The sequence below is a fragment of the Planococcus citri genome, chromosome 2 (genome assembly GCF_950023065.1).
Source record: "Planococcus citri chromosome 2, ihPlaCitr1.1, whole genome shotgun sequence".
Lineage (NCBI taxonomy): Eukaryota > Metazoa > Arthropoda > Insecta > Hemiptera > Pseudococcidae > Planococcus > Planococcus citri.
In genome coordinates, this window is record NC_088678.1 from 23,803,913 (window position 1) to 23,820,001 (window position 16,089).

Genomic DNA, 16,089 nt, shown 5'->3' on the forward strand with positions numbered 1-16,089 from the left:
TTTTTTTTGCAAATTCTGAAAGCATTGCCTTTCTTTTCCATCTCCATTTTTTAAAATTTGACCTTGGAAATCATGGCAAGTAGTTTTGAAAAAATTGAGGAAATCTTTAATTTATAAAGTTAGAGATTACTTGAATCAACTCGCTTTTATTATGACCAAATGCAAAAATGTGAATACCTACTTACTTGTGGAAGAGTTGAAAGAAGTTGAATAGATTTTTATCAAAATCCTTTAAAAAGTGCCGTTTCAATGGTCTTTTCAACTCACTTTTGAAAAGATTGAAACAAAGAGGCAACTCTGAGTTAACTTCGGGTTGGCGTTGGAAAAAAAATATCTACCCCATCCCTGCACCATTTCCTGGACGTCATTTTTTGGATCTTGCGTCAAAAACGAAGAAATATGCAATATGGATTTTCATACCTATATAAGTACCTCATCCAGAAAATTCTGAGATTTTGAATTTTCTATAACTTTCTCTCCTATCAAGAGGGTCATCTATCAGACATTTAGGCAAGTTAACAAATTCTCATAAAGTTATTTTATTTAAGTTTAACCTATAAGAAACACTAAAATAATAACATATAAACTAGGTAGGTAAGATAATTACAGGCATTACTCAGTAGAATTAGGCTTACTTAGTTTTGGATAAACGTCGCATCGCCTTACATACACTGTTCAAGAGATGAGGATACACTGGCATAATTTCATCCCATGTCGCCGACTCCATTATTTCTGATGAATTAGCTACGATAAAGTCAATGACTTTTGATTTAAGTTCATTCGCATCATACTGGTCCGCCAATATCAATGTATTCAGCGCATTCTCTACACATAAAGACTTACTGTAAATTGACTCTACGCAAACCTTCTTCAGATGACCTATATCATACTTGTCAGCAGCGATTAATAAGTCGTCGGCTAATTTATCTAAATTTTCACATACTCCGGTATAAATAAATTTCAACATTTCGCCCATAATGTCTTCACTTACATCAGTAATTTCTACACGATTTTGTTGATTTTCTTTCATACCGCTTTTGAACATCTTGGCGAAATAAGTACTACGTGCTGCTAAAATATCTTTGTGAACCTGATAAGTTTTGCCTTTTGCTATAATCGTGAAGTCTGCAAAACTAGGATTCTCAAAAACTGATGCCAAATTATCGGAAAGTTGTTTGAGATGAGTAGTGTTACAACGGTGAAACATACTAGCTAAATTTTTGGGGCTCATTTCGAAAAATATCATCTGGAATGAAATCGTCAACGTATCATTCAGTAAAAATTTACTTCTGAAAGTTTCGTTTTTCTTAGGACAATCATGCCAACCCCCATTATCATCATCTGGATCATCGTAGTCGTTGAAAAATTCACTACACTCAAATTTCGATTTATAGTTTTCTCCCTTCGCATTATTCAAAATGGAAAAAGTGTATTTTACGAATACTCTTTTAGATGCGCTTTTTTTACTCAGGTTTAAAAATAAACGAAAAGTGTCTGTTTCCTCGTTTTTGCCTCTGAAGTGAAAATCCAAATACCATATAAATTTATCGTTTGTAGGAGATGAGAATGTTTCGGATTTTATGATTTCACCCACGTCGTCGAGAGAACTGAAGTCACTTATTCTCCAAACAAACTCGGCTTCGTGAAATTCAACTGTACTGCACCAGAAATCTTCAGTGGATGTGCATTTTGAAACGCTAGATTTATTCGACGACATGATCAGCGTGTACTTCAGTGATTTTGTCTTCGTTGAGTTTCAACTTTTTGTGATCTGAAATAAAAATAAAGTAAATAGTAGGTTCCTACAATACCTACCTACATACTTAGCATAACTCAATGGTCTAGTAATCATTAAATTCTGTACATTACTTTGCCAGAATGTTTATAGCATGGCCTGTTAGCCATAGCCATGAGGAACCAAAATGAGCTTTCAGAGGTTTGAGAGGTTCCTTTTGGCATTTTAAAAATAGCTTACAATAAACATATGCCTACCTATCTATGAGCTACCATCTCTTTTGGGCATATGATGAAATGTTTCTAACTTGAGTTGAAGTCATCTGTTAAATTCTCCTTTATAATTTTACTTCTCTTAAAAGTTTAGAAAAATATCGCCTAAAAATCATCAAAATCGTGTTTTTTTTCATTTTTAATAAATAATTTCAAAAAACAGCAATCTTCGTTCACACAATAAGTATCTATAGTTACAGTATGATAATTTTTTTTAAGTCACATAGGTATGCAGGTACCTACCTATGGTTTATCATTGCAAACCCCCTCCTCCCAAGGTCGTTCATTCTACCATGTGTTTCAAAAAAATGATTTGTCCTTCAAAGAAAAATTAAATCCATCATATGTAATATCTAATCCACAATTCAGTCATTAGAACGTATTTTAGGATCACTCTAATTCTTAGAATTTGAGGAATATACCTATCTCAAAAGCATTTATAGGTACCTACCTAGATCATCGTTTTTCAAAATTCAGGAGGATTTTTGACATAAGGAAATGTACAAATTTTTTCATTACAATCAGAGTCAAATGATCCTCTTTTTCTGTGCAATTCAGACCCTCCCTAGCGCCCTGATAATTGGGCTGCGATAACTTCAAAACAAGTTAAGTATTAAAATAATAGAATTATCATATTATCAACGTTCTTAAACAAAATCGAAATAATACCCACGATCTATACTATTGAAAATGTGGAAAATTCAATACTATTATTAGATAACTCTATGAGGTAGATATCACATTTACCTGAGCCTGAGTCGGAGATGAAACAGATACTGCCTTCAAAAACTTCTATCTTGTTGAAAATCGTTGATGCGCAGACAAAAAAATATAAATATAAAATATGTATCAGTTTGTATTCCAACCATAATAAAACACAGACACAAATGACGAACGATGAAACGAATGTGTAATGAACTACCTAATGAAAAACGTTATTTATCAATGAATTTTTTCATCGCCGATATATCGCCGAGACGCCGATGATGATTCGGCTGGATTGCGTTTGATAACGAATTTAAACTATGATACTTCAAGGTTGGTTTATGGTTTATACTGGGAATAGCCATAAAGTTTATCCAGCATCTAGAGAATAGCAACAAGAGATCTGAGCGCGTGTGCGGGCATATGAAAAACCGGTTTTTGGTGCAAAATCGAAGTAGCAAAATATACTTAGGTAGTCAGTAGTCTGGTGTGTTGAATTGTGACGTCAGTGGTTCCAGAAAATCCGACAACTTACACGTTTTGTATAGCGTAGCTACTTTTTACAACTTTAAGCTTCATTAACATTTGATTTTGAACGATGAATATACCTCAAAACGTTACGTTGTTACGTTTGGCGCAAATCGCAGGTTTCTAGTTTTCCAGGGGTTCTCAAAAAATCCAAATTACAAAAAATTGGAAATTTGGATTTTTGAAAATTTGGTAGGATTAAGGTCTTTCAGATACTAATAAACTGTCAAAAGCTTTTTAGCGGGGTTCAAAGGGGTAGGTTCAAAATGGTGGTTCCAAAATTTTTCAAAAATTAAAACCCCCCAATTTCTGCCCCCGAGGGTCGAAAATGGAAAAATTGCCTCGTATAATGTTTAACTGGTTCAAACAGATATTTTACGTTGAAAAAGTTTTTGAAAATAATACTCAGTGTCAGTGGTTCCAAAAATTATTTTTTTATTCGCAACTTTGGGGACCCCAGGAGCTCAAAAAAATGGTCATTTTGGGTAAACTAACCACGGAGTCGTATTTGGGGCATTCATTACAACATTTTAAGAGTGGTTCAGTCGATAACTGTCTGGGGCCAAAAAGTGGCCTCATCGATACTCCTCCTTAGTTTTAAGAAAATTGAGGAAATCTTCAATTTTAAAAGTTGGAGATAACGAATTAATTTTTTTCAATTATCGAAATCAAAACCGAATTTTTAGTCAAACTTCTCTTTGAAAAATTTTTGAAATCTATTCGCTTGATTATAGTATGAAGCGTTAAAGGGTTGATAACTCGCTTCTATTATGACCAAATGCAAAAAAAAATATGAATACTTTACTTCTGCCTTGTGGAAGAGTTGAAAGAAGTTGAATGGAGTTTCATCAAAATCATTTTCAAAAACGCCGTTTCAATGGTCTTTTCAACTCATTTTTGAAAAGAATCAAACAAAGAATCAAGTCTGAGTTAACTTCGATTTGACGTTGGAAAAATGCCCTACTTACCCCATTTCTGCTCCCTTTCCTGGGTGCCTTTTTGCCTTTTTTTTTTGGAAGATTACGTCAGAAACGAAGAAATATGGATTTTCATACCTATGTACTGACCTCACCCAGGAAATTCTGAGATTTTGAATTTTTGAACTTTCTCCTCTCTCAAGAGGTTCATCAATCAAATACTGAGTCAAATTAAAGAATAAAGCTCATTTATTTAGGTTTAAGCTATAAAAAACACTAACATAAAAGCTTAAAAACTAGGTAAAATAATTACAGACAATGTCATTATTCAGTAGAATTACGCCTGGCGAGGAACCGTCGGGTCGCCTTACATACACTGTTCAAGAGATGAGGATACACTGGCATAATTTCATCCCATGCCGCCGACTCCATTATTTCAGATGAATTAGCTACGATAAAGTCTATCACTTTTGATTTAAGCTCATTCGCATCATACTGGTCCGCCAATATCAATGTATTCAGCGCATTCTCTACACATAAAGACTTACTGTAAATTGACTCTACGCAAACCTTCTTCAGATGATCTATATCATACTTGTCAGCAGCGATTAATAAGTCGTCGGCTAATTCATCCAAATTTTCACATACTCCGGTGTAAATAAATTTCAACATTTCTCCCATAATGTCTTCATTTACATCGGTAATTTCTACACAATTTTGTTGATTTTCTTTCATGCCGCTTTCGAACATCTTAGCGAAATAAGTACTACGTGCAGCTAAAATATCTTTGTGAACTTGATAAGTTTTGTCTTTTGCTATAATCGTGAAGTCTGCAAAACTAGGATTCTCAAAAACTGATGCCAAATTATCGGAAAGTTGTTTGAGATGAGTAGTGTTACAACGGTGAAACATACTAGCTAAATTTTTGGGGCTCATTTCGAAAAATATCATCTGGAATGAAATCGTCAAGGTATCATTCAGTAAAAATTTACTTCTGAAAGTTTCGTTTTTCTTAGGACAATCATGCCAACCCCCATTATCATCATCTGGATCATCGTAGTCGTTGAAGAATTCACTACACTCAAACTTCGATTTATAGTTTTCTCCCTTTGCATTATTCAAAATTGAAAAAGTGTATTTTACGAATACTCTTTTAGATGCGCTTTTTTTACTCAGGTTTAAAAATAAACGAAAAGTATCCGTTTCCGCGTTTTTGCCTCTGAAGTGAAAATCCAAATACCATATAAATTTATCGTTTGTAGGAGATGAGAATGTTTCGGATTTTATGATTTCACCCTCGTCGTCGAGAGAACTGAAGTCACTTATTCTCCAAACAAACTCTGCTTCGTGGAACTCGACTGTGCTACACCAGAAATCTTTGGTGGATGTATTTGTACACGTTAAAACGCTAGACTCGTTCGACGACATGATGAAATTTGAATCAGGTATCAACAATTTATCAGGTATTTATTGCGGGCGGATGGCATGTACTTCAGTGATTTTGTTTTCTCGGAGCTTCAACTTTTTGTAATCTGAAATAAAAATAAAATTTAGTTCATACATAGCATAACTCAATGGTCTGGCTCTGGGTAATCATTAATTACACTAGATGGGTGCCTACTTTGTCAGAATATTTAAAGCGTAGCCATGGCCATGAGGGACCAAAATGAACCATCAACGTTCTTTTTGGTATTTTAAAAACAGTTTACAATAAACATCTATCTACTTATGAACTACCCTCCCCAGCGGGCCACATGATGAAATGTTTCTAAATAAAGTATGAAGTTATCTGTTCATATCTCTTTTATAATTTTACTTCACTCAACGATTCGGAAAAGTCCCCCCCTCCCCCATCATCGGAATCGTAAATTTTCACCGTGGTATTCATATGTACTCGTACCTTTTTTTATTTTAAATTGTTTATGTCTTCTTAAAACTTTTTGTAGAAAAAAAGAACGAGATGTTTGTAGACACTTTTCGAAATTTTTTGTCAAGAAGACTACGAGTTACCTATTTTTGGCGAGAAACAAGAGTTTTTGACGACAGAAGGCTAGCCTTTTTAAAAATTTTGGCAGAAAGCGAGACTTGAAAATATAAAATTTTTAAATGTTTTTGTTTTAAAAGTAACTTTAGTAAGCAACATTTTTCAGATTTTATTTCATGTTGAACTTCACTTTTTAACTTTTAATATATTTTTGAAAATGTAAATTATGTAGGTATTTTCTACATATTTAAAAAAAATCAAAATTTGATAAGATTGAGGTAAAATCTTGACATTTTAGAACACCTACGATCTATAGGTAGGTATTAATATGGAAAATGTAGAAAATTCAATACTATTAGATAACAATGAGGTAGGTATCACATTTACCTGAGTCGTAGATGAAACAAATACTGCCTTCAAAAACTTCAAACTTGGTTAAAATCGTTGATGTGTAGACAAAAATGATATGTACCTAACCATTTGTATTCCAACTACTCGTATAAAACAAAGTCACAACTGGCAAACACATACGCAATGAAAAACGTTTAAAAATAAAGAATGGCTAAATTGCGTTTGATAACGAATTAAACTATGATAGGTAATTCAAGGATGCGCCAACAAACTGGCTGAGAAAGAGACGAACGCAACGTGCAATTCTATCGCACACATAAACAAACTCGACACTGGTGACTGGATAAATGAACTATGAAGTATCTATTTTACTGACCAACTAGCAAAGATGCTCAAAAAAATCAACAACAATGAGTATAACAGTGTATACGGCGCGACGAATACTCCTTAGTGATCTGATCTAACCTACCTCTGTCGCGTGTCGCGTCTGAAAGATATAGAACAATACGTGTAGAAGGAAGTAGTCCAGGTCCAATGTATGTAGATGAAGAACACAGTAGGGGTGATCTTCGAGCCTTCGAGGTAGAGGGTAGTTGCTTGAAAAAAGAATGCGAGCAACGCTAGGGAACCATTTAGTATTTAGAGCTTTATAAGGAATGAGTTTGTACTTTATTGTAGCATCTTTACAATATAATTAAACCTGTTTATTAGGGGGGATCGAGAGGGGAAAATGTCACAATTTTGACCGAATTCAGTGAAGATTTTCATTGTGAGTTGAAAGTCAATCAGAAACATTCTCAACTCCGCGGAGGTGCCCTTGAAATGTACTTTTTTTCACCCTACGATCTGCAACTTTTCATTAAAAATCTAGGTAGGTATTTTTAAACTGAACAAAACTAACGTACATTAAGTCAAAAAAAAACACTCACGCAACTAGCGTGAGAGAACCGGCTTTTCGTAGAAAACATGATCGATTATTTTTTTTTTAAATAATCGATTAATCGAAAGAGTTTCAGGCCCGATTAATCGATTAATAATCGGCCCATCATTACCCATCGAGTTCCTAACAAGAAATAAACTGAGAAATCGTTTGGGTATTAAGATAGACATTAGTGATTATTGCTAAGCAAAACATTTATGCTTTAAAAAAAATAGGTATACCAAAAACAAAACTGATGAGGAAGTCTGCAAAAGTCTGCAAAAATAACAAAAAAAATCAACAAAGCCTACCTAAGCTGAAATGTCAAAGGAACACCTGAACCGATTTTCCATCGAGTTTCTAACAAGAAATAAACTGAGAAATCGTTTGGGTATAAAGACAGACGTTAGTGATTATTGCTAAGCAAAATATTTAAAAATAGGTATACCAAAAACAAAACTGATGAGGAAGTCTGCAAAAGGACGCAAAAATGGCAAAAAAAATCACTTAATCTGAAATATCTAAGGAACGCCTAAACCGATTTTAATAAAACTCGAAATCTCAAAATTTCGGCAATACACTAGTTGGGAGGGATAAAGCACTTTGTTCAAAATTTCATAGGTTTCGAGTTTACTCTGCCACAAAATTGGTACATAAACACATATATATATACATGTAAAAACCATACATTACGAGATCCGTTTTATATAAAATCGGGCATTGCGAGATCCTGAGATCCTTTTGCCGGATCTCGCAAGTTCTCTCATATGCCATGGTACTCGTGAGATCCGGGGGACCCTGTACACACATTTTCAGCCGGATCTCGTTTTACCTACTATTTATATACTTATATACAATTTTTGAAAATAGATAAACGACGCATCTTGCGAGATCCACCCCCAAATCAGGTTTAGGCCGTTGGTGGATCTCGGTTTATGCGGATCGCGAAATTGATGGTGGCAATGCATAGAAAGGCACTGTTTACACACTGGAACGTACGTTCGAACGAAGTTGTAGGGTTATTATTTGAGTTTTTAGCATTTTTCGAAATTTTTTGGGTCGGATCTCGCAATGCCTGTGTATATGTCGGATCTCGCAATGTACTATAAGACAGTATATATATATATATCTATATGAAGAGTGATATTCCAAAACTCGCTTTGTCCATTTTTATCAAAGTTGGGTTTTCAGTGGTACCTGGTAGATGGAGTATTAACTCACATTCCTACATCATCAACCTACCAAAATGAGGTGTTAAACTCACCTAAATAGCCAATTCACTAAAAAAATTTTAAAAAATAATGTTCCAAAACGCGCTTTGTCCATTTTTATTGAAATTTTTTTCTGCAGTATTTAGTGGATGAAATGTATACCTACACTCCTACATCATAAATCCACCCAAATAAAGTGCTAAACTTGCCTAAAAAGCCAATTTACCCGTTTAAAGGGAAACTGTTTTTCCTCTCTCCTGAAAAGTTGTGAAAATGGACAAAGCGAGTTTTGGAATATCACTCTTCATATATATATAAACTTTAAGGAAACCTGAAAAAAAACTAATGGTCCTACAATGATCCCAACACCCCAAAACGCAAAGAAAATTTACTCCGGACCGAAACTGTCACAGTTGAGACAAATACAGTACCTGACTTTTCTTCGAAAAGCCGGTAAAAGAATGTGCATAGGTACTAATAACTTATCATTTGACGAAAAAACCCAAATCAATCTCTGAGTCTTTCAAACTGAATTCTGATCACTTTGCATGGGGTTAAGATTAAACTCTGGCGATCTGCTGATCGTTACAATGAATTTTTCGACTCAAAAAACATTCGAAAAATTTAAGTTTTTTAAAATCGTATTGAAAAATCTTTGAAATTTGCTCTATGGTCGTACTTTGTCTTATCAACTTTAAGGCGGTTAGATAATTACTGAAACATCTCAGGAATGCTTGTTCTAAACTGAACTTGCGATCAATTTGTAAATTCTACAAAAAGTAAAAAATACAAAAACAAATTTTTAAAGAGACATGAAAGGTCGAGACGGTGGCAAAATAAGCACCGACCAAAGTTATAGAGGCTAAAGTTCATTTTTGACCCATTCAGAGTGTGAAAAAAATTCGAAAAATCAACTTCATCGCCTGAAATTTTGATTACACGGGGGTTCTCGTTCGAATCAGTCATCACAGCATTGCATTCTTTTTTTTTCAGAACACGACAAAATTGGACTTGAAACTTTTTTCAGATTTTTTTGCACAGAAAACATACAAATTTTCTTTCTTGCCAAAACTTTCCAATACTCCCAATTTTCAACACATTTTTTTGCAGAGTTTGAAATTTTAAAAGGACATTTTTCGAAAACGAAACTCTTATACCAATTACGATAAGATACATGGCCCCACATCTCATTCTAATTTTGCTGTTGATGTTGCATTAACATTTTTCCTTTGTGAATCTTTACAAAATTTAAGAGCAGAAAATTGGATCTTTTTCGCGAATTTTGAAAGCTTTGCCTTTCTTTCTCATCTCCATATGGTACGTAAATGTGACCTTGGAAATCACGGCAAGTAGTTTTGAGAAAATTGAGGAAATCTTTAATTTATAAAGTTAATACATAATACTTGAATCAACTCGCTTTTATTATGACCTTCCTAAGCGGATTTTTTTGGAAGATTACGTCAAAAACGAAGAATTATGGATTTTCATACCTAGGTATATTATGTACCTCATCCAGGAAATTCTGAGATTTTGAATTTTGTAACTTTCTCTCCTTTCAAAGAGGCCATCTATTAGACATTGAGACAAGTTAACGAATACTCGTAAAGCTCATAAGTATATTTAAGTTTAAGCTATAAGAAATAAGAAATACTAGAAAAAAAAACATAAAAACTAGGCTGGTAAAATAATTACAGGCATTACTCAGTAGAATTAGGCCTACTTAGTTTTGGGTAAACGTCGCATCGCCTTACACACACTGTTCAAGAGATGCGGATACACTGGCATAATTTCATCCCATATCGCCGAGTCCATTATTTCAGATGAATTAGCTACGATAAAGTCAATCACTTTTGATTTAAGTTCATTCGCATCATACTGGTCCGCCAATATCAATGTATTCAGCGCATTCTCCACACATAAAGACTTGGTGTAAATTGACTCTACGCAAATCTTCTTCAGATGATCTATATCATACTTGTCAGCAGCGATTAATAAGTCGTCGGCTAATTTATCCAAATTTTCACACATTCCGGTGTAAATAAAGGGTATTCCTGGTTAAGATAGGTGAAATGGCCCTAATCTCAGATTTGGAAAATCATGATGGATTATTGTTGGGTACCTCCAATAAAAATTTTCGAGCGGAATTTCCGCCCCCCAACCCACCCCCCTTGGTCAGTATAGCCAAAAAACGCGTTTTTTGCGCGAAAAATTCGGTATCCATGAGTGGTGGGGATAAAATTCTGGTACCACGCGGAATGTGTAGGGAAAGCCTGGGCCTTTCAACACGATTTTTTTCAAAAATTTTTATCGTAGTGGTGGGGGTAAAATTGACAAAAGAAAACTTTGAAGCACCACAGCTCCGAACTGAAGGGTGCTACACAAAAACTGTTTTCGCCAAAATGTGTCTTTTTACAAGTACTTTCTTCCTACTAATCCATGAAATTGAAATTTTGTCTGCAAAAGGCTCATATTTGCAAAAAACCCTGAAAAATACGCGGTTTTCACGTTTTTTTGCAAAATTATGCGAAATATGCGAAAAATGAATAGAACAAAAAATGTTGAGCGTCGAATTTCACCCTAGAAAACGTGTTCATAACTTCATAAGGTTGTCAAAACGCTCATCTACTGAGCTAAGCGCGCGCACACATATCAGATCTTTGCAGCATGTCACATTGGTCATGTCGCTACATAGTATGGGGCGAAAAATCGCTACTGCAAACTTGTCAAAAATTCCTACTTTTGCCAAAATTATCAAAAAAGTCACTTTTTGGTGAAATAAAAAATTTGGTCATAATTGTCGAAAAATACGTTTTCTTCTGAATGACGTTACCAAAAAATCATAATATTTTTTGTAAAAAATGAACGAAAAGACCTGTTGTTGTCCAAAATTTCAAAATTCCAATTTTTTTCCATAATTATCAAAAAATCGTGACTTTTTGTAAAAATTGTCAAGAAAGTACATGTTTTATGCCAAAATTGTTGAAAAAAAATACCGTTTTTTGACATTATTAAGAAAGTCCCAATATTTTTGCAGAAATGACCAAAAAACTTTGTTAGTAGCCAAAATTTCAAAATTTCCTTCTTTTGCCAAAATGATCTTAAGAAGTCAGTGCTATGTTTTTTGCCAGAATTGTCTGCAAAGTTCTGTTCTTGCCTAAATTGTCAAAAAAATCTCGTTTGCGTCAGAATCGTAAATAAGTTCCTTTTTTGTCAGAATTATTAAAAAAAACTCCCAACTTTTGTAAAAATTGCCAAAAGAAAACTCCTGCTTTTGCCGAAATGTTCAAAAAATCTTGTTGCCTAAATTGGCAAGAATTCTTGATTTTCCCAAAATTATCCTAAAAAAATCCTGTTTTTTGCCAAATCATTGTCAAAATTTGTTTTTTTTTCTAGTTATTTCAAAATTGGCAATAGGTAAATTACATGCCTAGGTGTTGTAAAAAAAAACTTTTTCCATTTTTAAAATCAATATTTTGTAATTTTATATTTCTTCTCTTGATTTTCTTTTCTATTCATTTTTTCTAGTTCTCTTTAAAAATAGAAAAATTCTGACCCGAAAAAAATATTCAATTATACTTGTAAATAAAATGATAGGTACCTACCTATGTTTATCACATCAATCTATGGGTACGATACACAACGTATATTTTTTTTTCAGGATATGTAGTATGGGTAAAGGATCTTCAAAAATGCTAAAAAATTGATTTTTCAAACGATTTGTCCCTCATGATGGGCCAATTTTGGTTGAAAATTGTTTTCCTCTCATTATCAAGCCTGGATTAAGTTTGTCAATTTTTTTATGGTTTGTAATAGTTACCCCTTGATTTTAGGACATCAATCTGATTTTGAACCAATCCATTTTAGATGACCTTTTAGTACAATTTTGGGATTTTTTTCAAAGTTTTTGAATTTTGGTAAGATCGAAATTTGTACTCGTATTTTCTGCAAATACTGATTTTGAGTTAGATTTCTGAACAATTTTTGGGTAATTTGCCCATTCTTGGTAACTTTTTGTAAGTTTGACTTGCAATATTTTCATTTTTACGGATTTTTTTGACCAAGCATTGTAGAAACGAGTTTGAAATGAGAAGACTGTGAAAATTATAACCGAATCGCTCTTTCCTCAATTTGAATTTTTTTGGTATTTTTTTATTCACAGAGCTCATGATTACAATCAAAGCTAACTTCAGTAGATGAGCGTTTTGACAACCTCATGAACACGTTTTCTAGGGTGAAATTCGACGCTCAACATTTTTTGTTCTATTCATTTTTCGCATATTTCGCATAATTTTGCAAAAAAACGTGAAAACCGCGTATTTTTCAGGGTTTTTTGCAAATATGAGCCTTTTGCAGACAAAATTTCAATTTCATGGATTAGTAGGAAGAAAGTACTTGTAAAAAGACACATTTTGGCGAAAACAGTTTTTGTGTAGCACCCTTCAGTTCGGAGCTGTGGTGCTTCAAAGTTTTCTTTTGTCAATTTTACCCCCACCACTACGATAAAAATTTTTGAAAAAAATCGTGTTGGAAGGCCCAGGCTTTCCCTACACATTCCGCGTGGTACCAGAATTTTATCCCCACCACTCATGGATACCGAATTTTTCGCGCAAAAAACGCGTTTTTTGGCTATACTGACCAAGGGGGGTGGGTTGGGGGGCGGAAATTCCGCTCGAAAATTTTTATTGGAGGTACCCAACAATAATCCATCATGATTTTCCAAATCTGAGATTAGGGCCATTTCACCTATCTTAACCGGGAATACCCTTTCAACATTTCACCCATAATCTCTTCATTTACATCGGTAATTTCTACACAATTTTGTTGATTTTCTTTCATGCCGCTTTCGAACATCTTGGCGAAATAAGTACTACGTGCTGCTAAAATAACTTTGTGAACTTGATAATTTTTGCCTTTCGCTGAAATCGTGAAGTCTGCAAAATTAGGATTCTCAAGAACCGATGCCAAATTATCGGAAAGTTGTTTGAGATGAATAGTGTTACAACGGCGAAACATACTAGCTGTATTTTTGGGGTTCATTTCGAAAAATGTCACGTGGAATGAAATCGTTAACGTATCATTTTGTAAAAATTTACTTCTGAAAGTTTCGTTTTTCTTGGGACAATCATCCCAACCCCAATTATCATCATCATCATAATCATCATCGGAACCTGAATATGGATCATCGTCGTCGTTATAGAATTCATGACACTCGAAATTCGGTTCAGGCCTATAGATTTCTTCCTCTTCATTATTCAAAATGGAAAAAGAAAATTTTGCGAATACTCTTTCAGATGCGCTTTTTCTACTCAGGTTTATATATACACGAAATATATCTGTTTCCTCGTTCTTGCCTCTGAATTTGAAATCCAGATACCATATAAATTTATCGTTTGTAGTAGATGAAAACGTTCCGGATTTTAATCTTTCACCAATGTCGTCGAGAGAACTGAAATTTCTTATTTTCCAAACAAACTCTGCTTCGTGAAACTCAACTGTACTACACCAGAAATCTTCAGCGGATGTGCACGTTGAAACGCTAGCTTCATTCGACGACATGATCAAATTTGGAATCACGTATCAACAATTTATCGGATATTTATTGTCTTCTCTGAGCTTCAACTTGTTGTAATCTGAAATAAAAATAAAGTAGATAGTACATAGCTAACTTAATGGCCTGGGTAGTAATTAATTACACTAGGTATTTTGTCAGAATGTTTATAGCATAGCCATGGTCACGAGGAACCAAAATGAACCTTCAAAGGTTCTTTTTGGCATTTTAAAAACAGTTTACAATAAACTATATATCTACCTATGAACTACCCTCTCTAGCGGGCCGCATGATGAAACGTTTCTAACTAAAGTATGAAGTTATCTGTTAGGTAATATAATATCTCTCTCAAAGATTCGGAAAAATACCCTCAAAAAATCATCGAAGTGGTGTTTTTTTTTAATTTTTAATAAAAAGTTTCAAAAAACAGCAAGTTTTGTTCGCACAAAATGTATTTGGTAATGAAATTGATTTTTAAAAGTATTAGGTACCTATACGTACATATGGTTTACATTTCCAAACCCCTCTTGGCCCTCTTCTCTAGGTTCTATCTTCTACAAGCGCTTCAAATGTTTTGCTTCACAAAGATGAATTAATTCCATCAAAAGTTATAATATTCAATCCTTATTATTCAGTCATTAAAAGTCGTATTTTCTAATTCTTCGAATTTGAGGAATGTTGGTACCTAGGTATCTCAACATAGATCATCGTTTTTCAAAATTCAGCAGAATTCTTGACGCGAGGAAATGTTCCAATCCACCAATAGATAACCTATCATATCCATCATGGAAAATTGATCCAATATTTTTGAAATTCGGGGCCCAAAAAAATCAAAATTTTCAATTCTACTCAAATAACTCGATATTTGAAATAAAGTTTTCATGGTGGTAATCCCTTGAGAGCTGACATCACTGAGGAAACCTCCGGGTCCATGTCAGCACCCGGAGGTTTCCTCAGTGAAGTCAGTATTTTAATTTTACTGGTTAACTTAACATAACCCGGAGGTTTCCTCAGTGATGTTAGCATGTAAAATTATTGTACTGACATCACTGAGGAAACCTCCAGCTCAAACCCGGAGGTTTCCTCAGCGATGTCAGCATAAAATTAAGTCATCGCTTAAGGGGTATAGGTATTAGGTAAGGTTCACTTTCACTGAAATAGAGCGTCCGCAATCCACCCTTGGCCAGTTCTAGTACGTAACACGAGGGAAGAGTGTTTTTAACATCAAGATGTATAGGTTTAGGCACCACATTTTTAGGCCAATTTTATAGGATTTTAAGATTTTTTGGCCAACACTTGGTTTTGAAAATTCACCAAAAATCGAAATATGTTCATAGAAACCTGAAATTTTGGTTGATGATGTATTTTTGTATGCTACTTTGATTCAGCTCTACGTATACCCAGTCCAAATTTTTTTCTGCGGGTCAAGACCTCATTCTTATAGTCAATATCAATTTCATTCGTTTTCGTTTTTCCGCTTCCTCCTTCCCTCTCTTCCTCCAATTCAGCTTTTCGCATTTGGGACTTGGAAGAGGAATGAGAAGTGGTGAAAAAATTTCCAAACGTAATTTTTTCTCCTACTGCAGCGATTTGGTAACTTTTATTTTATAACCAGTTCATTATTTGTGATACTTAAGTAATTTGTGGTTACGGTAGCACTTTCACGGGCCTTTATCAGAAGAACTGAGCGAAGATAGAAAAATTGTGCATGAGGTTGCCAAAATGTGTCATTGTGCCCCCTGGTAACTGGTTATAGGCTTTTTAAATCGAGTTTATGCCATGAGTACAATCTTTTTCATCCATCTTATTCTCAAATTAATTCTTGAAGTGACCACAAACTACGATAAGTAGGTACTTAGTTGAAAAAAGCGAGAGTTATAAGAAGTAAGTAACCTAACTTGCTGCGTGTGTAACACTCA

General features: G+C 34.2%; 2 protein-coding genes across 3 annotated transcripts; both read right to left on the bottom strand.

Annotated features, from left to right (window-relative positions):
- Nucleotides 1–468: 468 nt before the first annotated feature.
- LOC135835095 (speckle-type POZ protein B-like) lies at nucleotides 469–3,023 on the bottom strand. 2 transcript variants are annotated; one of them, XM_065349186.1, is made up of 2 exons: nucleotides 2,755–3,023; nucleotides 469–1,760 (listed from the first exon to the last, which is right to left on the bottom strand). In XM_065349186.1, the coding sequence occupies exon 2, from the start codon at nucleotides 1,715–1,717 to the stop codon at nucleotides 632–634; it is 1,086 nt and encodes a 361-aa protein (XP_065205258.1). In that variant the 5' UTR covers nucleotides 1,718–1,760; nucleotides 2,755–3,023; the 3' UTR covers nucleotides 469–631. The 2 variants fall into 2 exon arrangements, with proteins under 2 accessions (XP_065205258.1, XP_065205257.1); XM_065349185.1 differs by having other exon boundaries at nucleotides 469–1,771.
- Nucleotides 3,024–4,388: 1,365 nt separating this feature from the next.
- LOC135833668 (speckle-type POZ protein B-like) lies at nucleotides 4,389–6,912 on the bottom strand. Its single transcript, XM_065347433.1, has 2 exons — nucleotides 6,529–6,912; nucleotides 4,389–5,689 (listed from the first exon to the last, which is right to left on the bottom strand). Exon 2 carries the CDS (start codon nucleotides 5,583–5,585, stop codon nucleotides 4,482–4,484), a length of 1,104 nt encoding a protein of 367 aa, XP_065203505.1. The 5' UTR covers nucleotides 5,586–5,689; nucleotides 6,529–6,912; the 3' UTR covers nucleotides 4,389–4,481.
- Nucleotides 6,913–16,089: the final 9,177 nt, after the last annotated feature.

Coding starts and splice junctions, on each gene's coding strand:
- LOC135835095 (XM_065349186.1), bottom strand. CDS start 1,717: ATGTCGTCGAATAAATCTAGCGTTTCAAAATGCACATCCACTGAAGAT.
- LOC135833668 (XM_065347433.1), bottom strand. CDS start 5,585: ATGTCGTCGAACGAGTCTAGCGTTTTAACGTGTACAAATACATCCACC.